The sequence below is a fragment of the Idiotropiscis lumnitzeri genome, chromosome 20, assembly GCF_059441095.1.
Source record: "Idiotropiscis lumnitzeri isolate Australia: NSW breed Sydney's pygmy pipehorse chromosome 20, RoL_Ilum_1.0, whole genome shotgun sequence".
Taxonomy (NCBI): domain Eukaryota; kingdom Metazoa; phylum Chordata; class Actinopteri; order Syngnathiformes; family Syngnathidae; genus Idiotropiscis; species Idiotropiscis lumnitzeri.
In genome coordinates this window covers 11542766-11566608 of record NC_142410.1, presented here as the reverse complement: position 1 = coordinate 11566608, position 23843 = coordinate 11542766, and the positions used below count along the sequence as shown (strand labels likewise).

Genomic DNA, 23843 nt, shown 5'->3' with positions numbered 1-23843 from the left:
TTCTTTCATCTTTTTCCTGGAAACAGTGCGACAGCAAATGGCGTGAGTCGCACAGCGTGTCAATCAAACGCATCCTCTGCTGGACGTTGAGAAATGTCATCGGGGCGATGCGGAGCATGTGATGAGGGGTGTCAGCATAGGCTTGATGACGCCACGTTCAATTTCTGTGGGAGCACTGTAAAAAGTATGAAAGCTGTTAATAGAAAAGCGGATTGAGGAGGAAATCTGTGTGAAAAGTCAAAAGAAAGAGAATTCAATTGATGGCATCACATGAGCTAAATTGGGCAAATCTACTAATTGGCCCTTCATTGCAATCTTCACCCAAGGCGGATTATCAGCGCTGGAGTAACGTTTGTAACCTCATCATAATTGGTATGGAGTGTGTCCATTTTATTTTTTGAAAGTTACAAAACCTCACTATTAAGTCTAAAAGGAGGTCACATGCACGGATGATAACGACCATGGAGAACAAACTCTCCTTTCACGGGTGATGAAGGGTAACAAGGCCCAGGGAAAACGGCCATCATTAAGTCCATCATGTATAATTAAAAAAAAAAAAAAAAAAGTGGTGGTCATTAAAAGGAAAAGATGCGTATCGTTGAAGCCTCAGCAGAAAAAAAATAATAGGGCAATGTAGATGTAGATGGTGCTTCCTGGAACGTTATAAATAAATGTCCAAGATCATAAAACTCTGGGATGCATGACTTTGAATTCGAACTGTACAGTGAGACGTAATTTGACCATAAGTCATAAAAACGAGAGGATGTTCTAAGCCATCGGACCGAAGCAACAAAACACATTTCATTGGGAAATGACTTGGGAAAATGGCCCAAATGGCCCGAAAATGGCCCGCTTTGCCCGTCGCGGGAAGTTTCGGACTCTTGCTGGTTTCGAGTTGGTCGCAATTCAAATTCCTGCTTGAAGGACTTGAAAATGACTCCAATGGACGCTTGGGAGCAAAATGGGAGGCTTCTTGCGTATTTAGGTTTCTTGTGACGTTTGGTGGGTGTGCTCATGATGGACATTATTGTTTCTGAGCACCACAGGTTGGTTGAAATTTGGGAGCAATCAAGCAAAATGTCTTGAGGCCATTTTCGCTGGACGCCAGGGAAAATGGACCACATCACACTAAAATGGCATTCCACTTCATTGTTTTTCGTTTGCTTTTGTCACTGTTGGACATTTTGAATGTATGAAAAGTGCGACAGGAATACAATTTGATTTGCACGTTTCCACGTGAAGTCATGAGCTTTGCGCGAGCGTGTGCGCGTTCTTGGGAAGTAGTGAGCGAGACGAATCGATATACAGATGGATAACGATCATACACCCCGTGTCAAGTGATGGGGACGGGAATGGGAGCAAATTGGGCAACGTGACGAATGCCGTTTGGGGTTGGACGATGACGATGACGTTGAGGAGAAATTGGTTGCTTTAAAAGCGAGACGCTTCTGGACGTGGAAGCACAGCACCAAAAGGCTCCATCATCATCATCATCATCAGCAGCAGCAGCAGCAGCAGCATCCTCAATCTTTTGCACCATCATGAACGGCCACTGCAACGGGAACGCCAGCGACGTCGCGGCGGAGGAGTTCCACTGCTCGAACGGCTTCGCCGAGCTGAGCGTCAAGAAGGCGGCGGCGGCGGCGGCGGCGGCGGCGGCGGCGGTTGCGGCGCACCGCAAGCTCCACGAGGGCTCCCGCAAGGAGGCGGAGGACCAGTGCCGGCTGCCCGCCCTGCAGGCCGCCTACACGAGCATCTTGCGAGAGCTCGGCGAGGACGCCGACCGTCAGGGTCTGCTGCGCACGCCGATGCGCGCCGCCAAAGCCATGCAGTTCTTCACCAAGGGCTACCACGAGACGGTGGACGGTGAGCGCGCATTTCGCCTTGAACGATTCGACAGAAATAACTTGACGTCTTTATTGCGTTGTTTTCACATTTAAGATCCGTAATGTTGCATTATTTGACATATTGCACTATTTTTTTTTTTAAAGTGTCGTTAGGTCTGTATTTCTAGTTTTTTTTTCTTCAAAATTCTGCTATTATCCATTCCTAATGTGTTATTTGCATTTAAACGAAATAATACAGCAGAGAATATTGCCTTTTGTCCAAGCTCAGCCATACGATCATCTAAAATGTAACTAAATTTGAATTGTTGCAGTTTAAGACGACTAATATTGCATGATCCCATTATATTGCAATATTTCCAATTAAATATCAACTAAATTTCGGGAACTATTTTGTCAATAAAGTTACATTATGCCTCACTATTTCCCATTCAAGAGCACACATTTTGCATGATGTGACTTTATGTTTCGCCGAAAAGCAGTTCGATGATTCAAGTTGAATTATATTGTAAAAGCCGCTCGAGGTCAGTTACTATTTGCCATTTGCACGAACAATCTTAGAGAAAGTGCATGTCTGCACCACTCGAAAAGAAATCACTTGGTCAGGATTTGATCGATGGGATGTGCTGGAGCAGGACGTTAAGAATAACAACTTAAAATGATTTGAGTGGCACAAGTACAACTTACGACTTACATTTCCCCCAAACGAGTATTGTAAATCGTCTGACTGGGTTGTATAAATTATGGCTCAAATATATAAGTTCCAAATTTGAGCACATTGAACTCAATGGCTGCTAGGATCTGTGATGAATAGGAAATATTGTACTTCAAGGTTTTCTGATGATAAACAAGGGCTAAGTTTCACGCCGTTGAATTGAGATTTTAATTTATCGATGGCTTCCGATTGCCTCATGATTAGGGATGGGAATCGAAATCCAGTTCATTTCCAGAACCGGTTTCCAGAAATTCACTTCCTCTGAATCGTTAATTAGCATGACGATTCCGCTTATCGATTCCTCGTCACGTCCGAGACTCCTTTCTCCTACTTCATCTTTGAGCATGACCAAATCAACACACGTTGAATCCAAATTATACCTCCAAGTAGCAGAATCTGGAATATTTTGGATAATTTCATTCCACCCCCCGAGGGAATCGGATCAATAATGCAATCGCAATTGCTCAATTCTTCAATTCCCATCTCGCGGCGAGTGAAGGCCAAGGTACGAAATGCGCAGCCCACCACGGAGTTGAACCATTTCCTAGGGCACAGAATCGTAACTACAAAAAAAGTTCAACAACGCTATCTTGATGTCTCACCAGACGTGCTTAACGACGCCATCTTCGACGAGGACCACGACGAGATGGTGATCGTGAAGGGCATCGACATGTTCTCCCTGTGCGAGCATCACCTGGTGCCCTTTTTCGGCAAAGTGAGTGCCGCCGGGACTCCAGGCGCCGTTTTGTGTTTGTTTGGTTTCCGCATCGAAAGTCAGCTGACTTATTTATTTATTTTTGTCTTTGTTTGTGCAGGTCCACATCGGCTATATTCCCAACAAGAAAGTGGTGGGGCTGAGCAAGCTGGCGAGGTGATTAAAGGTCCCACATTGTGCTTGTGCGCTTGTCGCGTTTGTGTCGGCCCAGCGCGTTCTTCTGGGCTTAAGAGTCTAAATTCTAAACTCCCGTGAGAACATTGCCCGTGGGAACCGGCGCTTGTGATCACAGCAGAATTCTGACGTACGCCAGCGCAGGGAGCTCGGCCACGGGGGATGTTACGGCGATAAAATTTGGCTTTTGCAAGCGGGTGAAAAAAACACCCAAGAAAAAAAAAATGAGAGCGTGAACAAACAGCAGAAAATGGGGAGAATAAGGCATCATCAAAAGATCATTTCTCGTGGAAAAGTGGGTGTTGCCTTTTGCTATTCTTCTTCAGCTGACAGACCGGAGTCACTTTTGTGCATTCACTCGTAAACGGACAAAAACTAAACAAAAGCAGTTCAATGAACAACAGGATGAAGTCATACAAGACGGCGACAACACAAAACATTTGCAAAGTGAAATCAACAACTTCGATTGTGATGAGTGAATTTTTTTTTTCTTTGCAGGATTGTGGAGATCTACAGTCGAAGGCTTCAAGGTGAGACACGATACCGCACCGTCTTGGGTTTTGCAAACCCAGGCAAAGTAAAACTTCCAGATTTGGATAGCATTCAAAATTTATTACAACAAAAAATATCTCGGAAGAATCAAATTACGTTTAAATCACTTTAAAAAAACAAACATCCATAGTGGCGGCAGGTTAGACCAAGTCTTGGTCATTTTGCTGACAACCAGCGGCCGGCAGATATGCCAGAGGGAGGGCTGTGCCACTGTGGGAGTGGTCACAGACGACCTGTGATGTTACTTCATGGATCCAGTCTTGCTTTGCCAACATTGTGCTTGTGTTTTTGCCCCCCCACCAGTTCAAGAGCGTCTCACCAAGCAGATTGCCATCGGGTTATCTGAGGCGCTGAAACCCAAAGGCGTCGCCGTGGTGATTGAGGCGGCGTAAGTACGCACGCGCAGACACACATAAACACATTCATATTTTTAACGACTGCCTTTTTTTTTTTTGCACGCAGGCACATGTGCATGGTGATGCGCGGCGTGCAGAAGATGAACAGTCGCACGATAACCAGCTCCATGTTGGGAGTCTACCTAGAAGACCCCAAAACCCGGGAGGAGTTCCTGTCCCTCACTCAGCACTGAGAGGACGCAAAAAAAAAATTAAAAAACACACACACACCAAAGCTTGAAAAATTTCAATGCCGCAGCTTTGATGATTCGTAACATCACTGTGATTCCAAGTGCCTTGTTTTTCTCCACTAATATATTTAAGATTTCTATAAAGTTTAAAACGATGTCCAATCATTAAAATATGGATTGGTTATAATTTGTGCAATTTTTTGACTGACTTTTCTACCCTGTTGGGAATTTCATTGGTGCTTGCGCAAAGTGGTATGTTTTGTTTTAAGCCTTTTCTCGCTTCATTATTATGACAGAATTGCAATTGTACGTCTTTGTAAGATAAAGCATTTGAAAGATATAAACTCTTATTTCTCTTTGAGTAGGAAGTAGATGAATTTTGCTTTTTTTGTGTGCACATGTCATCTGTAACATGTATTTTGATTATTATTTACCCAAATAAAAATAAATAAAAAAAGACTACAAAATGACCAGAATGCACCAGTCTTCTCTACGAAACGGAATAATTCTGATGTAATCGAGTATCCCAAAAATGTATCTTCTCTGTAACGTTCTCAGAATTCGGTTCAAAGAAGATTGGAGATCACGCAGCATCGTGACGCCCGACAGGTCTAGAAGATAAGCGCGTTCGATCGATCATACTGTAACGAAAAGCGTATGAGACTGCAAACATAGCGAGACTCGGCCATCCCGCCCAAACAAGGAGAGCACTATTCCGAGATGCAGCCAAGAGGCTCACGATCACTCGGGATGAAATGCAGCGAGCCAGAGATTAAGTCAAGTAATCGGTCCATCGGACAACTATTAGTTGCACACTGAACTAATCTCAAAGAAAATCAGGATGAAAGAAGCCATTTCTCAAATAGATCCATAAAAAGTCCCGTTTGTTAAAAGTTTTTCTTTTTTTTTTGTTAAATGCAATTTATGTTTTTTTTTTAACCCAAAACGTTTTACGACATTTTCATGATGTAATAGCATTTATTTTTGCAATTCAATGACATTTGTATTTATCGATATGTTCATACTTTGCAATAAGTATCATTTATGATGGAATGAAATTTTAAGTTGCAGTTACTTATGGCACTTTTTGTTTGATGAATAACTTAATTAAAAAAAATAAATTCACTAAATTGTGTCTTTTGAAACATCACTTCAATTTTGTATTCTTTAATAGCGTTTCAAATTTATGGATTTAAAAAAAATATATTAATGACAACTATATTTTCATTTTATAGCAATATTTATTTATATAACGACCCATTTGTTTATTGAATGGTGTGTTTTTGAAATAAGTCAAATAGGTTTACCGTTTTTGTAGACTGAAGATTTTACTGCAAAACATAAATTACATCATATACACACACACAAAAAAATCATAAAAAGCTAAAAAAAAAACACATCCAAATGTAATTGAACGTTACACCTGGAAAATTGTGATAGACAACTAAATCACACTCTAGGTTGGAGCAAAGAGTTAAAGTGTGGCTTCAGGGGACCTTGACAAACGTATGACACACAACACGCTCACACAGACGTCTGCTTGTAGTTGGTGGTGTCGAGAACCTTCTTCCCGCACATGGCGCAGATTCCTGAAGGGATCAAGGAGGAGAGAGGGAGAGAGAGCGCATGTGAGCTGGCCACACACTGTACAGTAGAAATGTCACCCAGGGTTGTCGTTTGATAAAATGTCGTTTTGGGTAACATTTGAGACAATGCAGGATTTGTTAAGAGTCATAATTTATACTGCGCACACACAAATAAGCATTACTTATGAGTGTGACGCAGTATCAGTTGATAGCATGTGCCCTCCGATTTTGACTGAGGCCACGTTAAGTGCGACACGCAACGAGCACACTGGCAGCCAGAAGCAAGAATGCGCTTAAGAAAAAAAATGTTGAATCAAAATGATTTTTGGGGTGAAACAAGACCCATAGGTCAAGTCTGCTCCAAGTGCTCTTTATGTAGCGTCCAAAATAAATGATCGTGCAGACGTTCCAATAAACTTCTGTTTTGTATTAAATCACATAATTGGGAAAACGACTCTCCTTGTTCACATTAAGGGACTTTTTGCAAACAAAACGGAAAATGTAGATTAGCTTTTTGGCCGTGCAGCAAATGCAAATCTTACGCTATTTTTCAAATCACAGACGCCGGGCCGCATTTCCTTGTCAGAAATTATTCTCAACATTCGTTTTTTTTAAAGGGAACTTCTCGTAAATTTCTTCTGCGCAATCAATTCAGAGTCAGTTGCTTCAAGACATTATTTAGCAATCGGTTTCACACTGCAAATCAATCCAATCATTACGCTTAAGGAGAAAAAGGACCACTGTGCTTTCCAGTGACTTCTTGACCCGTTGCCAATGTTTGAGATGTCATTTTTATTCATTGGTTGGCATTTTTTCTTTAACTGCCTTTTTATTTCATGACGCGGCACCGTGTGAGAGGTCACATTAAAAAAAAAAAAAGTTTCATGACATTACTAATGGACAATCAGCGCCGCACAATTGATTAAAGGCAATGAATATGCCTATCAACTGTTAACATTACGATTTTTTTTCACAAGGAGAGAAAAAAGGGAATATTGTGGTTACAGATGTCATTTTCAGCATGAATCAAATTTGTGGCCAAGAGCGGGCGTAAAGCATTAAGAACAAAAACTTTTCTCCCACAGTCAAAAACGAACGGTTTGACGCCCCTAAAAATCTCTGCAGAGCGGCGATGTGACAAACTGTACCAACCTTTTTTGTAAGCGCAGCCTTGGCAGTAGTGTGAGCCCGACTGATGGACGGAGCTCTTGCAGATGCGACACTTGGCAAAGCCCGTCTTGCTGTACGGGTCGAACCTGAAACATTTTTTGTATTTAAAAAAAATACAGTTTAGTAGTGACTGTGCCTTTAAGAGGCGGGGCCTGGTGGGTGGCATGTGACATCAACAAATCTGAGTGTGAGTCTCTAAGCGTAAACAAGCCTTTGCACCCGAAACGGGGCTCTGTCTTTCCTAAAGATACAGCGTTGGTGATTTTATGCTCACCTGGCTTTCTTTGAAGTCAGCAACTTGTTCTCATTGCGCTTGCGGCCTCCGCTTTCTGGAATGAAAAAAAAAGAAAACATTTCACAGAATATTGCAATGAAAATACAAAATCTGCTTAGCGTTCCCCTCATTTCAACAACATGGCACCAATGTATTTTTTAACTGCCATGACTTTTTTTTTTCAGCATCATCAGAAATAACGCAAATCCCAAAAGGTGGAAAAGGGTGTGGGGGAGGGGTCATGAATATAATTTTAATTTCAAGGCAATATCCACCATTGCACCAACTAAATCTGAAGCATTTGTGTGGATAATGAAATGACGTGTGTGTCACACTGTGAATGGAAGGAGTACAATGCTTTTCTTTTCGTTGGGCACCTATGACAGATTTAGATTAGCATGCTGCAGACCAAAAAAAACATCCATATGATTTTACAGCCTTTAAGGATGAAGCGCATTCAAGTCACTTACTCACGCCATTCCCAATTTTAATAGGTACAACTGAACTCTGATGTTTTTGGTGAGTGTTTTAAGCTGACCCCCAAGTACAAAAGTTGAACTGAAGATGTGGAACTTATCACGTGATCACTTCAATTATAGTAGAACTTTCTGCACATCAAGTCCTGTCGAGATATTTTTGCAATGCTTGTCAACTTCATGCATGAGGCAACAATTCATAAGTATTCTGGGAACTCCTCAAACATTCGAATGGCTCAAAAACGAATTTCTGAAAATCTCCAGACATTTTACCTAAATGTGTGACCTTCACCTTACCTATCGTATTCCGTGCTCCGTTCTTCCAAGTGTCAGGGGTGATGACTGTACCGAGCTTTTTCTCACCTACGACAAATACAAAAAACGAGTCACACGCGCTGAGATGATAACGAGTTAAATTGCGATTTTAGGACGAAAAACAGCGATATTTTGAGCTAGAAGACATGTTAGCTGTGCTAGTTTACGATAACGGTGCGTCGTTCGTGAAAACAAACATTTAGAAGACAGCTAGGCATTAACCGCAAACTTACAGTTTTCACAGACCATATTTCCTTCTTATTTGAGGGAGCGTTTGCTTCAGAGTGAAGGAAATAAACTACAAGCTTGGTGAAGATGGACTCAAGTACGACACTAGCTAGCGGAAAGTGATGTTTGTAAACTTCCGGTTATTGACAACGTAACCAATCGGATCAGTCAAATATCGCGAGATTTTGAAATGAAATGAAGAAAACGTTTAATTCAAGTGTAAAATCAACTGGCACTCAGTTAATACCTTTTGTATTTCATTCAATAATTATTTCCATTAATATAACCACAATATACTAATTCATCAAGTATGGTCGTGAACAACCAGTTCTTGATGTATCATGATTGGTCAATGTCTCGGGATTACAAAATGTGATTGGCTGGCAGCGATGTCCGATGATATTAAACTTAAGCATCAGATTTCGGTGGTAAATCGACTTTTATTTCTTACCTTTTCGAAATGATTTATATAATTTATTTCTTCAATCACATCACATAACATACACAAAATACAATAAATTAAAATGGTACAATATCAATTCGACGGTAAGAAGACCAAAAAAAGATAGAGACAGGTAGACATAAACATTCGGTTCTTGATTTAAATAATAAAACTAAATCAATAAATTGGACATGCAATCATCAGATTGGCCAAACCTCGCGAGATTCGGAACTGTGATTGGCTGGCGGAAGTACGTCTAACTCCATATTTACGGAAGTGATGCACAACTATCGGTGAACGACTTTCTCCTCAGCTCAGCCCTGCATTCGTCTCCATTTTAATCTATTATTTACGCTTTTGTGTCATCAAGCGTCATGTGGGACCACGAGATCCGAGCCATGGCGAGCACGCACGCCATAATCGCCGCCTCGATCCTCATGGCCACCGTCGTCCCCGCGGCGCTCGTCCCGGGCTTCTCAGTATACGACAACCACCTGCTGTGGATCTACTCGGTGTCCGGGGCCGTCTCCGCAGTCAGCGTCGCCATCTTCTGGCTGCTCGGCATCTCGCCGCCGACCAGAAAGCACACGCTGGGATACAAGGTCAGCGAACACACGGTCAACGGGTGTATATTAAAGGAAACATAGCGTTCTTTTTATGTATTAATTTTTTTACGTTTATAAGAATATCAAATGATCAAGAATTAAATACGTATTTTTGCATAGGTTTAACTGGAATCAGCCAATTAGCGGTGGATCTTCCGCCCTCCACTCTGTTGGACCAATGAGAGACCTGCTTTCTCCAGACTGACGTCCAGTGAAACAAGTATTGTTAAAAAAAATCTAAAATAATTTTCCATTCTTTTTGTACAGTTTTCCAGGTTGTTTCGTTCCTGTTTGTACTTCTTCCTGTCCTGCTTGTTCTTCCACACTGTGGTTGTTCTTTATGGAGCTCCGCTGATTGAGTGAGTAGCGAAAGAAAACTACATATCGATTCAAAATGTCTTCATACCTGACACGAACTATCCACCTTCCAGCACGGCTTTTGAGACCTTCTCCCTAGCCGTGTTGTTGTCTTCGCTCACCACACTTCGGTGTCTCTGCGTCCTTGGACCAAACGTCCAGGCTTGGATCCGAGTCTTCAGTCGTCATGGGTAACAAGTTTTTGAGTCAAAAAATTTTTTTTGTTTTATTTTTTTCGTGGGGGGTTATGTAAATGTAAATGTAACTAGGATTGAATTTCAGTCATTCACCGCCAGTAGCTGGCAGCAGCAAACGTCACAACATCCAACCATTTTCTTTCATTTCAATCAGAAAAAATATTTGAGTTGACTTTAAAGTAAAGGTGTGACTGTATATGGAGCCCTGTATTAAAAAAGATTAAATAAATGTCTGCTTTTGCTCCACAGGGCAATGTCTGTTTGGGACACTTGCCTCCAGATCACGGTAGCCTTGACGGTGTTGGGCGCCTGGATGGGAGCCTTCCCGATACCTCTGGACTGGGACAGGCCTTGGCAGGTTAGCACACGTGGGACAACTCCTCATTGAGTCACATCTCAAATGAAAGTAATCAATGAGGACTTTCCAGTATCTTACTTTGTCAGCATAGCCTTCTGTGACGGTGTAATGGTGGGAAGATCATTACCCCCCCCCCTTACAAATCAGCACCAGAATAGCCGTAACCAGATTATAAATCAAATTGCAAAATAATAAGTCCAAAAAAGTAACAAGTCAAAAAATGAAATTGCAACAAACCACAGAGTCACACTTCAAATTGGAGGTCTCAACGAGAGCTTCACATATTGTCATTTACGATTTCTATTTACCATAATAAGACAACGTCATGACCTAAAAATCTGCCCTCCTTCCCTTCCTGCTACCGTTTTTTTTTTCCTAGGTTTGGCCTATTTCCTGCAGCCTGGGCGCCATGTTGGGCTACCTGTTGGGCCTTGTGGTTGCGCCGACGTGGATTCGCTACCATCGCAAGCAGCTCACCTACAAGTGTAAATGATGGACCAGACTAATTGTCCACGCGCAGCCGCTGTATTCCTTTCACTTTTTTTGCTATTTATTTCGATTCCTGACACGGTAAATGCCAGTGTAATATGAGCCACCTTATTTGTCATTTTTACATGAATAAAAAGTGTTGCTTTAGATCGTACAGTACTGAAGAATGTGAGGACGGCGACCCAAGATGGACAAAAATGATGCCTGAACCTCACATTGCATATTTTGTATTATGCTTGAAGCCTGAAAATATTCATAAAGGAAAAAAAATGTTTTTCTTATAAGTTGTATCTATTGAGTGGGGTGTCAGAAACGTAAACCTCGCAATTAACAAGGGATTAATGTAATCGTAAATCACTAAGATTATGCAGTTTTAAAATTAACTGTGCGTGATTATGGGTGAATTATTTAAATCATGAATACAAGAAAATTCATTGCACATAAAAGAAAAAAAAACCTTGATACATATTCAAAAACCAACATTTTGTAAAAGTTCAATACAACTGAACGGTGCCCAGGCGGTAATTCTTTCATGGGCCACTAGAGGGAGCCCGGATACAACTATTTAGATCATTCTCCTGTGAGGAAAATGACAACAGCAATATTCCCTCAAATACACAATCATTAAATAGTAAAAAAGGAATTTTTTTTTTTTAAAAAGGATGAAAAAGAAAGAATACATTCCGATGTTGCATGTTGGTCTATGGTAAGCAATAAATAGTGTAAGTATACTAAATTCATATTTGAACAATGCATGTGAAGTGTTTATTATTGAAAGAATTGTAGCACAAAGCAATTTGCATTCTGATTGGCTACTCAAAAGGAAACTTTGGAAGCAGTCGCTGAGGCGCACACACACACACGCACGCGTGTGTACTCTGCAACTTCGTAGGACCTGAAAGTGCCATGATGAATGTTGTTCTTTTTTTACAGCGCCATTAATCTCCCCTCTTTTCCTTGGGCCTCCATGAAGGCTTTTCATCTTCAAGAACGTTAATTTCAAATTTGAACCCAGACTCGAAACCCTAACTTTGGGTAACTCCGACTTGAAAGCCTCACACATGTTTGAAGCCATCATTTGGAACTCTTAACTCGGGCTTGAAACCCTACTTTGAAAAGATTTGTCCTTTCATGTTTTCATTTCCCCTTCCACTTGGGTGCATCTGTTTGTTTTGCCTCATATTTGCACCCTCCTGCGCGGAGAGGAAAGAAAATTTCAGTCAATCAGTCCAGCAATTCTAATCTGACCTCCTGCTGTTTGTTCCTTCAAGTGTATTTTGGGAGTGCGAGTACACAAAGTGACGTCACATCATAAAGGTGGCTGATGGATTTGTGGACAGGCGTCTCTCGGGTGCCTCGTCGCATGCAGGAGAACGTTATTTATTCATTATGTTCCGGGGGCGAGCAGAGATGATTTGTCACTCCTCAGCGTCGCGGTTTCCAGCGTCAAGGCTGGCTGTGGAGTGAGTGGCCTTGATTTCTGCACAGACCTTATTTTCCTTCTCTCGTGTCTAATTTATTTAAGGTTTTTTTTTTTTTTTTTGCATGTGGATAAAAAAATAATGGTGCTCAGTTAAAAATAAATAAAATCTGTCCCAGAAACCAGTTTCACCGAGCAACAAAAAATTCAGCAGACACGCCTATCTGGAGAAGACCCACCCAAAAAAAAGTCACATGACCAAAAAGACACGGGAAGTTTGCCACTTTGGTTTGAAAGCAGCCCTAAACTTTGTCAGAACACTACCACAAAAGAAACTTCAGCCCCTGAAGCGAATTTTACTAGGCCTCCCACAAAAAAATCTTCAGAAGCCACCCCCCCCCCCAAACAATCTTCAGAAGCCATGCCCAAAAAAAAAAAAAAAAAAGTAAGTCTGCCATTTTCTAGTCATTTTGCCCATGTGCGTGTCTTCAAAGAGCAACTCCAAACACAATATTCTTTGAATGAAATTGTCAAGAGGTAGACTTTGAGGAACGCTACATCACAGAAAGCCTCCATCATTCTTGCCGATCCCTCTCGCATCACAACAGCCCACTTGAGCAGTCTCGTTTTGCGGCAACAATGGCTCTCTTTGTCGTCGCTCGGCAGGGGCATGTTTGCCGAGCGGTAACGCGACACTCCAACTGTTAATGAAGCATGCGGGGAGCAAACAAGAGAAAGGAGGGATGAGTTGAGACGAGACAGAGGGGTGCGAGTGTGAGATGACAGCTTTGCAAAAGCGAGGATGGGTGAGACGCATCAGACCAGACAAATAGGAAGCGTAATCTCGCTCACTTCCTGTCCTGGCATGGCTTCTCGTTTTGACTCGGATTGGAATTTGAAGAGAAGGCCTTGGTTTAGGACTCAACAGGTGCCGCAAAATATTTTTTTCTCAGTTTGCTTTGTGCATGAAGCACTCTTTGTGCTTCAGTACAAAAATAATTTGAAAAAATCAGCCCAAATAAAGTGGAGCTTCAAATTGAACGTCGGTTGCCTGCTTTCATTTTGTTTGTCCATATTAACTCCATTTCTTTTGTAGAACATCTTCAATTACGTTTGTACAACTAATAAAAGCATAATCAATAAGATGCACGTTGTGTCACGAAACGGGCTGGCGTCCAATTAAAGCTCTTCACCAGTAGCGAAATAACAATAACGTAAATAAACGACGCGTTAGCCGAGCAGACGGTATTTACAGACGACTAAGCAGCTAAGTTGATTCGGCGGAGACCACCTGTTGTTCCAAAGCTTGTGACCTCGCCAGAAGATCAATACGAACACATGGCGGCCGAGTGATTGCTTTAAACTCGTTGATGAGAGAGCGAGAGAGTGAAAATAAGAATTCCATTTAAGAATTCGTTTGCAGCCACGTTTGGCAATTCCTGGCGTCGTACCAGAACCGACACCACTTTGAGAGTTTAGTCGATTGCGACCAAATCGGAATCCAAGCCGTTGGAAAATGTTGGTAAACAAAAAGCTCCACGGTACTTCCAGCCGGCAAAAAAGTGGGTTGACGACCACAAAGTTGAACTGAAAACAGGGAGAAAACTTGTGTTTGCCACCAGATATACCCTGAAAAGGTTTATTGCGATCACATTTATTCAATTAAATATGTTTTTTTGTACAATAGAAAACGTGACATTGTTTTGTTTGCGTGAGATAAACTGTAATTTTGGGGATATCACAGACGGGAAAATGGAGGCTCATCGATGTGCTGACATGCTGAGCAGCAACATGTCACAATCCAAGTTTCCACCAAGCGGTACAATTTGATTTTTGGCGATCTTCGAGTGACAAGGACGCGGCCTCTATTGTTCGGACAATTTGAAAGCGCACTGAACTGGGCCGCTGGGTGGAAAACCTGTCAGAAAAGTGTCAAGTGAGGAGAAGGTTGGGTGGCGGTGGTCACTTGTTTCTGGGCTGAGCGGCAATGTAGAGCGCCACCAGGCAGTAGAGAGCGCCCCCTACTGTCAGCGCCATGGTGGTGCGGTACAGAAGTCGGTCGGGGACGCCGCGCTTCAGGTGGACGGGGATGCCGTCCGATGTCTAAAATAGAACAGGAAAATCACAACAAAAAGTTTCTTGGCTTGAATGAAGAAAGTTGTTGCAATTAGAGTGAAACATCGATACTCTAATTATTCTTGTGTTATTGATTGCACCGTTGCCCCCAGTGGAGCGCTTGTGATTGATTCGCCAGGGCCAAATCGAAAGAAAACTGTAGCGAAACGTGTTGCTTTTTGCAAACGTGATTACCTGGAATATCCTCTGAAAGTCGGGCACCTTGTTGGCGCCCAAATACTCCACCGCGGGCCCCGCTTCTGACACCACTTTGGTGGGGGTGGCAAAGATCATGGTTGATGATTCGGCGGGTACAATTGGCTTCAAACCCTGCACAAAGAATGGACAACCAGTAAGTCACAATGTCCACAAGGCACCTTATATGAAGGGTTGTGGCTGTGGAAGCGCGTTGGAAGCGCTAACCCACTCACAGTTGTAACTTTATCCAGCTTCAAAGTGGACCGTAGACGGGAAACACGCTATTCTGATTAATATTGCACTTGTGGAAGAATAATGAGGCAGATGAGTCTGTTCTTTTTTTATCCATCTCTGCGGGCTGCCATTTTGGTCTTATACAGTCGCTAATGTCGACGAAACGGACGTCAAACTGCCCACGGATTCTCACTGTGTTGTGTGTGTAAACAGATGACATGCGTGCAGGGGTTTTAAATGTGGCATAATATAAACATGTTAGCCTGATGAAAGATTTTCATTTAGGACACAAGTGTTTGAAGCCAAGCGCCAGCATTTGTATGCCTGAAATATAAATTTGTCACATGACCTGCTTGCAAAGGTGATAATTACAGTGTGTGCGAGGGCGCCAAGATGAAGGTGCAAAAATGCAACAGCTTCACAGCCTCACGACACGAAGACCTCCAGCTAACCTGCGGAAATAGTTTACACCATTTCCCACCTCAAGTTCTCGTAAACTTTTAATCCTTGCAATATGAAATGGCTTCAACTAAAAGGTTTGTGGTGTCCAACAAAAAAAAAAGAATATAATTTAGCCAGAAGTCAAAACAATTGGATATGTTCATTGCAGGAAACCCCGCCCCCAAAAGGTTCTCGAAAGTACCACCAGCCGAAAAGGCCGAGATTGGCTGCCCCAATCCGTGACCGCTCATGCACTTGTCAATACAACAAGAAACCCTTCATGAAGATATTTTGCACACAATTCCTCAAAGCCACGTTATCCCCCAAAAAATCTCCAGAGTCGGTCGGCACACTATAGATCATTTGAATATTTTATGATAATTAAACATGCATTGCATAGGGATGTATTCTGCATTTGGTATTTTGGCTTGACAGAGGTGGCTTTTGGCATTCATGTTCAAATTCCAGTTTTTATAGAATACGGCAAATGGTACCAGTAAATTGAGCACCATCACTGTCACATAATAAAGAGCAAGACAAACAGGCAGGAGGCTTTATCAAAAGGTCACATATGACAAGAACATATCTGGTGGGTATTGAATGTGAAATCACACAAAGTCAGTTAGTGAGAGATAACCTTTACAAACAAAAAGGTGGACGGGAAAGGTTATTTGGAGGGCTTTTGTCACAACAGAAATTCTGAGGCGAGAGCAACTTACAATGTTTACAAAGTTTTGGAGAGTAACGAATTACGCTACAAGAATAGACCCAGCAGGGCTATTTTAAAATTTGAGAGGATTATATCGTAAAGGGTGAAACATGAAACTAATTCTGTTATTTTACCCTCACTCATCGTGTACGGAAATTTAGCGAGGACTGTGGAAACATTAGCATTTTACGCAGGCACGGACCAAGCGAGCACAACGCCATGAAGGTCACCGCCAACTGCGACCGCGACCCTCCTTCTTTTTGAGTCATGCGGCGATTTTAGAACTCACCTGGGGTACGTAGGCCGTTGACGAAGAAGACCCTGCCAGCTTCTGCGTGATACCGCTGAATTTGTAGTACATTTCTGCGCGTGGGAGAATGACGCGAGAACACGCTGATCACAACAGAAACACCCGGCGAAAAAGGGCTTCCTGCTCCGGTCGTCGAGGGAAAGTGACGTCATGGTCACATGACTACGCCCTGACTTTCTCATTGGAGGGACGAGAGAGGTAGGATTAGTTAGTTGTATTTTACAATAACACGAATAAAATATTAATAGCGTTGTAGTTTGCATATTAATCGTCTCCAAAAATCTATCTAACATATAAATAGAGTCCAGGTCAGTCAAAAATAGTTCAACTTGGTTAGTTGTGTTTTCCTCATTACGCTGCAATAGTACCATGTGAATGTTGTAAAAATATGTAAAAAATTAAAACAAATAAATAAGAATAATAATAAATAACTAAATAAAAAAATTAAATAAAGGTGCTGCCAGTAGAATTGAGTGTTGTGTTTGCCTGTGATATTGTCTGGAGTTTTATAAAATGAATATCTGCCATTAAAGCACACGTCTTAAATATCACGTAAAGGCAAGCTATTTTCCTTCTAATTCGATATAACACCACAAAAACTTTTGTATTTTATCTCTAAACTTACAAATCACTCACAAGAGATGATAATTATTAGATGTATTAATATGTCCAAAGACATTGTTTTGCTGTAGCAAGTTTTTCTCTGACTTACCAATCAGTGGAGAAAAATTCTGCCATCATGGAGTGCCGCTGCTTTGGCCCTATGGGGAAAATCTGAAATGTGGTTTGTTGAAGAAGCCGTCCTTGTTCGAATATAGTTGAAGTTACATTAGCTTGCTCTGCTGATTCTGAAGGTCACGAGCAAATTAGATTGACGTGGTAACGCGCAGAGGTTGAAAATTAATTGGATGAAAAATCTGACATCAACATGTGATGGAAGCAGCCAAGAGAAATGCTACAAAATAAAAAGAAAACAGACTGATGGAAAAAATATTAGAATTGTGGTTGTGTATGTTGGTTTGTATTGATGATAATGTTAAGTCCAGAAAGTTTTGTGTCAAAATGACAGCTGCATTGATTTGTTTCCTTCCAATTTCAGCTCACAAAGATGAAATTTGCAGTAAGTGGAGCACACAGCAAAATGATCAGCAATTGCTTTTATTCTTACAAAACCACAGAATAGCTACATCACAAATAGTGAAAAAAAAAGTCCTTTGTCGCGACGCTATTAACTGCTCCTTCAAGACCAAAATACAGTACTGATTATACTCTTTAGTCACATTTATGCTACTTGAAAAGCACAGGACACAGACGAAAAGAATATCGACGTGGGAAGAAAGGAGAAATTGACACTTAAATACAAAGAGATGAACTCCAGCCTGATCTTTGATTGATGTCGACGGGGTGGCGGGAGACTGCGGTGTGGGTGTGAGGCGTTGGATTGTTTTGTTTGGAAACATATGAGGCTCTTCATTAAGCAGCCGGCGTGATTCATGGAGCGTCATAACCTTCGTCGGCGGCCGTGTGATGTCATTTTCCCCCACGCTCGTGTTGCAATCGTGATGTGTATGCGGCCTATTTGTGCGCAAACACACTAATCAACGGCCTCTATGATTAGTGTGCCTGAAATGAGGTTGCCGCGGAGATGAAAATACACCAAAATACCTCACTCACTTATATTGACACACAAGGGGGGCGGGGGGGTCACGACACACACACGCACACACACTTTATTCTTTTTGTTATTAGCCTACACATCACACTTTTTTTATCGGCTTTATCCCGTTTTATTGTTTATATTTGACAATTTCCGTCTCCATATTTCCGTGTATCCTGTGTGTGTGTTTGTGGGGGTGTGCGGGTGTGGGTGTGTGTGTGTGTGTGTGTGTGTGGCCTCCCTTCGTCCTTGCCTTTATAGATACTAAATGCATCTAGGTCAGTTTTGTGCACAGTCCCTGACAAAGTGCATGGCTGAAGGCCACAGCGCACACACACACACACACATGCATGGACATGTTGTTACCACGGCAACGCAATGTAAACAACCATCCGCAGGGACAACCGGATTGGTCTGATCTTTAATAAATAATGTTGTGTGCGCTCTCTCGCTATAGGAGGCCATTTGAAAACAGTCTAGTGCAATATTTCCCCTTTTCCGGTATTTCTAAACACTTGCTTGATTTTGATTGAGCAAGAGGAGGGTTATCGTGAGCGTTGTTAACGGCTAATATATTTGTCAAGTGCATTTTTCAGCGGGTGGGCATCGAAGCAAGTCTTTCTCAGCTTGTTGTGATGACGATGCTGGGCGACGTTGCATCGTTTCGGATTTGAGCACAGCTTTTGAGTCGAAGATAAAGAAAAGGAGGTGAATCTTGGCTCGTCACGTCAGTAATCAGGGGTTATAAATGCCAGCTTTGTAAGACGAGAGTGCACTCTTTTGTTTGGAACATTCAAGTGATTACATTGTAACAGAACCAAATATTCTGTCGGTCTTGAATGAGTAGGAAAAGTCAAATCCACACGTACATGACCGAGCACGCTGTGAACTTTGTGGATTATTTGGAGTTCTTATTTTTATTGTGCAAAAGGCGCTCAGTGTAAATTAGTAGAGAGAGGGGCACTCGCATCACTGTGAAAAAAAAAATGTTGGGTGAACTCAAAATTTCAAGGCAACAAAATTTGATAAGATTTTGAATTGGGGAAGTCAACAAAACGTTTTGCTGTTCTGAAAACGGCCAAGATAAAAGTCAAAACTTAAATGACTGTTCCATGCCGAAAAATACGAGTTGCGTTCTTTACTGTGATGAATTATTTGTAAAAACGCATCTGCCTGTGGGGAACTGAACATGCCGTGAACATTCAAGGCGTCCCGAAGATGTTCACTGCAAAATTTCCGCCGAGAGGCTCCGAGCATACCTGGCCGAGCGCAGTCTGAGTTCGTGGTAGCACTGCACAAAACTGTGGTAGATGAACGTGATGGGCAGCGCCAGGAGGACGATGCCGCTCACCACGCACATCCCCCCGAGCACCCGCCCCCCGATGGTGATGGGGTACACGTCCCCGTAGCCCACCGTCGTCATGGAGATGATGACCCACCAGGCGGCGGCGGGGATGCTGGCGTAGTCCTGGTTGCGCGCGCCTAAATCCAAGCCGTGCTCCAGCAGCTGTGCCAGGGCGCTGTAGATCGCCATGGCGACGAAGACAAACACCAGCAGCATCACCATCTCCCGGTAGCAGCGGCGCAACGTCAGTCCCAGCGTCTGCAGGCCCAGGAAGTGGCGGGCCAGCTTCATGAGCCAGAACACTCGCATCATGCGCAGCACCCGCAGGAACACGCCCGCCACCCCCAACCCGGCGCCCGGCATCCCCGCCCGCGCCATCGCCATGGTGACGTAGTACGGCGTGATGGCCACCACGTCGATGATGTTGAGCGGCCGCCGGAGGAAGTCCCACTTGTCCCGCGCCACCAGGAAGCGCAGGATGCACTCGGCCGTGAACCAGCCGATGCAGACGGCCTCCACGATCCTGTCAACAGGAAACCAGAGACACATAATCCTCGACGGCATTGAGATAATCCGTCTGCCGGCTCATTACGCGAGACCAGGAAGCAGGCCGACGTCCCGCCACGATGAAGGACATGAAAATTGCCGGCGTTTGAGCGCAGCAGGAGTCAAGAGGGTTATGCAAAGCGGGAGAAGGGTGACACGTTCCCTGGCGCGTAATTACGCCATTGATTGGAAAGGCAATTACAAGTGAATTACGCCCAGCGCAAGCACACACGCAAACACAATTAGGCCCAAAAAACAGCATTATCGAGTCACACGGAAAACGGCATCCACCGCCATGTACAAAGTACGCCGCGATACGATATCACATGAAGACCCGAATTCAAGGAGATTCCGGCTGTTGCTAAAATTAGGTGAATTCAGATTTTTACAGGACAAACCTGTCGTTACGAAATTAAAGAAATCATATTTTCCAGGTCGTAGTCAAGATGTGTGATTGACAGTGGGCAGTTGACTGCTGCTTGACTTTTTACAATTTTGAAGCCTCGGTTTATATATTTGCAGTTTTTTTATTTGGCGGGGTTGTTTAGCAGACATATCGCTTCACTTTGAAAGGAACTTGAACGGGCCGGCCCGTGTCGTTTGGCTTGCCATGTGCTTACTTTCTAAAATGCGCGCGACAATTGCATTCTCTTGCTTTTCACCAATCACATCATCCGGCAAGATGTGGCTCAGATGGAAAATTGCTTGCTCAGGTCCGTGTCAAGGACAGCTTAGTCCAGATTGCTTTTGTTGTCTGAATGTGGAGATGTAATTAGACTGGCACAAAGTAAAATCCTTGACTTTTTTGCTTTTTCAACACCCTGCTTTTTTGGAAAAATAGAAAATATAAACTGTACATAACCAATATGTTATTACCGGTACTTTGCACATATCTTTATGGCCATTGATAATATGGTTGCAGTGTGGAAAAATTTAAGGTGAAGAGTGTTTGGACACCCGAGCTGAAGCCGACTGCTTCCCATCATTGACTTTATTGAAGTTACAGATTAGTGTTTGTTGATATTCCATGTTAATGTTTAACACACTTTTTTAAGTAACAGCAAATAGACTTCACTGTTGATGAAGATGCCCATATGAGACTATTTTTAATATACAGAATAAGGTCATCAAATTCCCTGGTCGGTGTTTTTCTGATAGCACAAGCCCTGAAATTTTCCGGAAATGGGACTCCTTGAGGCTGTTTTGAGTGTCAAGTGCTACACGGGCTCCCTCTAGTGGTTCACAAAAGAATCACTGCCTGAGGACCGTTCAGTTGTATTTAACTTTTACGGATTTTCTTTTCACCTTATAAAATTGTTGTGACTGTTGTGCACATTTATTTGGTGACTATTTTTTGACTTTTTTTAGCGCTACATCTTAAGTGAGTCATTATTTTTGATGCATTTTTTATTTTCCATGTAAGCTAAGTTCACTGTTAAGGTTTAAACTCTGCATTATGTGACAGTAGGTGACAATAATATTACATTTTAGGAATAAAAACCTCTGTCTTTCTTTTTATGATGGACACTTGGGCCCACTACCTACAGAACCTTGATGTTGATCATGACTTCATGAGCTATGCAAACATGTTCTTTAAGCACCTGTTGTCATTGTGCACAACATAACATTGTCATATATTTTTGTTCAAGTAAATTTGTGACTTAATAGAGATGAGATCATCACTTTTTGCGACATTTGTGTTTGTTGCTGTGCCTCCAGATTTTTCTCTTGGAAAATACATTCCTTTCTGCCTCAGATATGTTTCATCATCTATAACCAGAAATGGAGAGCTCCAAATTACCTGTGCTCCTCCACGGTATTCCTCTTGGCAGTGTCCCAATCGGGCAGTGTGCTGGCGCACAGCATGACCATGGACACGATGACAAAGACGACGGACACGGTGGCCAACAGCTGCGCCCCGAGCGACGAGTTGGGCTCCTCGAACGCCCTGCGCGCCCGCTCCAGCCACTTGGCGCGCCGAGTGAGCTGCATCACAGCCACCGGTTCCCCCACCGGACTGGCGGCCGTCTCTTCCCTGGCGTCCCCCTGCAGGGAGAGCCCACTCTCGGACAGCCCGACCTCGGAGAGCCCGACCTCGGACAGCCGCTCGTCCAGCCGCTTTTGGCAGCAAGAGTCCAAGTGCGCGCTCTCCAGCCCCCAGTAGAGCATCTCGGTGTAGAAGGACAGCTCGCACACGCCGGGGACGAAGCGCAGTTTTCCGGAGCGCACGTAGAGCATGATGAAGACGAAAGCCTGCGCGTGGCGGTCGAAGAAAAACTCGTTGCGCTCGCGGTCGTAGTCGTCGCACAGCTCCAGGACTTCCTTCTCGGTGGCGCACGCATGGAGGCGGCTGACGCGCCTCAGGGGGAAATCCCGGATCACGTCGCGGGTGAAGGCGTAACGGGTCCCCCCGACGTTCAGCACGCAGATGCTCTTCCCGAACTTCATGGCGCCCTCCTTCCTTTAGCGACTCTTTGCTGTTTCCATTGCGGAAGCTGGGACACCTGGCGGCCGGGCGAGCCTCCCCGCGATGATGCTGCCCTGCACTGTCCTGCCCCCCCCCGGGGCGTGGTTGGGATCCGAGTGCAGTTAAAGTGAAGTCGGTCGGTCGATCGGTGTCGTTGCTCCCTGCTGTTCTGCCCTCTTCTCGCACAGTCCCGGAGAGGACTCCCCCCCCCTCACTCTCTCGCTCTCTCTCCACCCAGACTTCGAGAGAGCCAATCGCGTCACTGAAAAAGTCTCACACGGATCATTGTGAATGTGTGTGCGAGTGTGGTGCCTTGAGATACGAGCTTAATCGAGTCTCTGATTACGCTCGTAACAAGGCGACGTTCTTGTATATCAAGTCATCTTTCCAAGTCAAAATGAATGGAAATGTCACAGCTAATCAGCCGCAAAAAAAAAAAATGCATTGTGGGTGTTTTTTTGCATCAGTTCATAGTGTCTGTCTACATGTGCTGCTTCACTGTTTGTGTTTTAATGTCCATTGCATAAGCACACCTGCCACCATTTTAAGTGTCCTATAGATAAATTTCTGTTGTTCTAGTGGGCTTTTAATGTCATATATATTTTGTTGCTTTCAATAATTAGTCTGGAGATTTCGTGCAAACTCCGACAGCTTTTTAAAAAAAATATTATAACTGAGTAACTTGAACTCCTTGTTCTGTGATGATTTTGTCACACGTCTTCAATGTTCAAATCTGATATTCTCTTTGACATCACTGTTTGTTCAAATCAAATAAATCAGTCTTCACTTGCAGTGTCAACCAAACTTTTAATAGACAAGTTTTTTTTCCTCAGTGATGAGTTTTCACTGTAGAAGTTCAATAAAGAGGCGAGACATTCTCAGGCTGGTGCTTGATGTTTGCAGATTAGTATCATCAGAAATTATGTGCACTAATCTAACACCATGAACATGCAATATCAGTTCCCAAATCAGGACAAACTACAACAAAGCATAAAATGTTCTTTTTAACAACACACAGAAAATTAATTGGTTCTGCTGGCCAAGAGAGCAAATTGAAGATTTGTGACTTCAGATCAGTTTCTTCTTTCTGCAGCTTTGGTTTGTCTTGATGTTCCGAATTGACAGGATGTGTCGGTTGTGCAAATGTGTCCATTATGTCTTGGATTTCTTCTTTTCAAAGTCTCAGAGAGAGGCTCCTTCAAAGAATCAGTGACTTAAAAACAATGTAACATGGAAGACATTTCATTTGAATTTTGTACGTAAAATAACTTGAGTGCATTTCAGAATATGTATAATTTCTCATTATGTTGTTTTGTAT

At 43.0% G+C, this 23843-nt stretch overlaps 5 protein-coding genes across 5 annotated transcripts; 2 read left to right on the top strand and 3 right to left on the bottom strand.

The window, feature by feature from the left end:
- Positions 1-1376: 1376 nt before the first annotated feature.
- gch2 (GTP cyclohydrolase 2) lies at positions 1377-4777 on the top strand. The gene is made up of 6 exons (XM_088284462.1): positions 1377-1866; positions 3165-3274; positions 3375-3430; positions 3947-3978; positions 4304-4388; positions 4463-4777. The coding sequence occupies exons 1-6, from the start codon at positions 1542-1544 to the stop codon at positions 4587-4589; spliced, it is 735 nt and encodes a 244-aa protein (XP_088140588.1). The 5' UTR covers positions 1377-1541; the 3' UTR covers positions 4590-4777.
- A 1111-nt stretch (positions 4778-5888) lies between these two features.
- cript (cysteine-rich PDZ-binding protein) lies at positions 5889-8786 on the bottom strand. The gene is made up of 5 exons (XM_088284524.1): positions 8641-8786; positions 8390-8455; positions 7617-7671; positions 7325-7428; positions 5889-6175 (listed from the first exon to the last, which is right to left on the bottom strand). Exons 1-5 carry the CDS (start codon positions 8654-8656, stop codon positions 6111-6113), a joined length of 306 nt encoding a protein of 101 aa, XP_088140650.1. The 5' UTR covers positions 8657-8786; the 3' UTR covers positions 5889-6110.
- Positions 8787-9276: 490 nt separating this feature from the next.
- pigf (phosphatidylinositol glycan anchor biosynthesis, class F) lies at positions 9277-11230 on the top strand. Its single transcript, XM_088284583.1, has 6 exons — positions 9277-9370; positions 9448-9679; positions 9950-10041; positions 10114-10230; positions 10486-10594; positions 10974-11230. The coding sequence occupies exons 1-6, from the start codon at positions 9357-9359 to the stop codon at positions 11085-11087; spliced, it is 678 nt and encodes a 225-aa protein (XP_088140709.1). The 5' UTR covers positions 9277-9356; the 3' UTR covers positions 11088-11230.
- A 3121-nt stretch (positions 11231-14351) lies between these two features.
- Positions 14352-16658, bottom strand: cox7a2l (cytochrome c oxidase subunit 7A2 like). Its single transcript, XM_088284342.1, has 3 exons — positions 16490-16658; positions 14814-14948; positions 14352-14606 (listed from the first exon to the last, which is right to left on the bottom strand). Exons 1-3 carry the CDS (start codon positions 16559-16561, stop codon positions 14466-14468), a joined length of 348 nt encoding a protein of 115 aa, XP_088140468.1. The 5' UTR covers positions 16562-16658; the 3' UTR covers positions 14352-14465.
- A 1007-nt stretch (positions 16659-17665) lies between these two features.
- kcng3 (potassium voltage-gated channel, subfamily G, member 3) lies at positions 17666-22640 on the bottom strand. Its single transcript, XM_088284528.1, has 2 exons — positions 21860-22640; positions 17666-20035 (listed from the first exon to the last, which is right to left on the bottom strand). Exons 1-2 carry the CDS (start codon positions 22504-22506, stop codon positions 19390-19392), a joined length of 1293 nt encoding a protein of 430 aa, XP_088140654.1. The 5' UTR covers positions 22507-22640; the 3' UTR covers positions 17666-19389.
- Positions 22641-23843: the final 1203 nt, after the last annotated feature.

Excerpts from the sequence above, each read along its gene's own strand:
- pigf (XM_088284583.1), top strand. Across the intron at positions 9,680-9,949 it reads AGCACACGCTGGGATACAAG|TTTTCCAGGTTGTTTCGTTC; the intron begins GTCAGCGAACAC and ends CTTTTTGTACAG. Across the intron at positions 10,231-10,485 it reads CGAGTCTTCAGTCGTCATGG|GGCAATGTCTGTTTGGGACA; the intron begins GTAACAAGTTTT and ends TTTGCTCCACAG.
- gch2 (XM_088284462.1), top strand. The coding sequence starts at position 1,542 with ATGAACGGCCACTGCAACGGGAACGCCAGCGACGTCGCGGCGGAGGAG. Across the intron at positions 3,275-3,374 it reads TGGTGCCCTTTTTCGGCAAA|GTCCACATCGGCTATATTCC; the intron begins GTGAGTGCCGCC and ends TTGTTTGTGCAG. Across the intron at positions 3,979-4,303 it reads CTACAGTCGAAGGCTTCAAG|TTCAAGAGCGTCTCACCAAG; the intron begins GTGAGACACGAT and ends CCCCCCCACCAG.
- kcng3 (XM_088284528.1), bottom strand. The coding sequence starts at position 22,506 with ATGAAGTTCGGGAAGAGCATCTGCGTGCTGAACGTCGGGGGGACCCGT. Across the intron at positions 20,036-21,859 it reads AATACCGTGGAGGAGCACAG|GATCGTGGAGGCCGTCTGCA; the intron begins GTAATTTGGAGC and ends TCCTGTTGACAG.
- cript (XM_088284524.1), bottom strand. Across the intron at positions 7,429-7,616 it reads CTGACTTCAAAGAAAGCCAG|GTTCGACCCGTACAGCAAGA; the intron begins GTGAGCATAAAA and ends AAAATGTTTCAG. Across the intron at positions 6,176-7,324 it reads AGGCTGCGCTTACAAAAAAG|GAATCTGCGCCATGTGCGGG; the intron begins GTTGGTACAGTT and ends TGATCCCTTCAG.
- cox7a2l (XM_088284342.1), bottom strand. The coding sequence starts at position 16,561 with ATGTACTACAAATTCAGCGGTATCACGCAGAAGCTGGCAGGGTCTTCT. Across the intron at positions 14,949-16,489 it reads CAACGGCCTACGTACCCCAG|GGTTTGAAGCCAATTGTACC; the intron begins GTGAGTTCTAAA and ends TTCTTTGTGCAG. Across the intron at positions 14,607-14,813 it reads ACTTTCAGAGGATATTCCAG|ACATCGGACGGCATCCCCGT; the intron begins GTAATCACGTTT and ends GTTCTATTTTAG.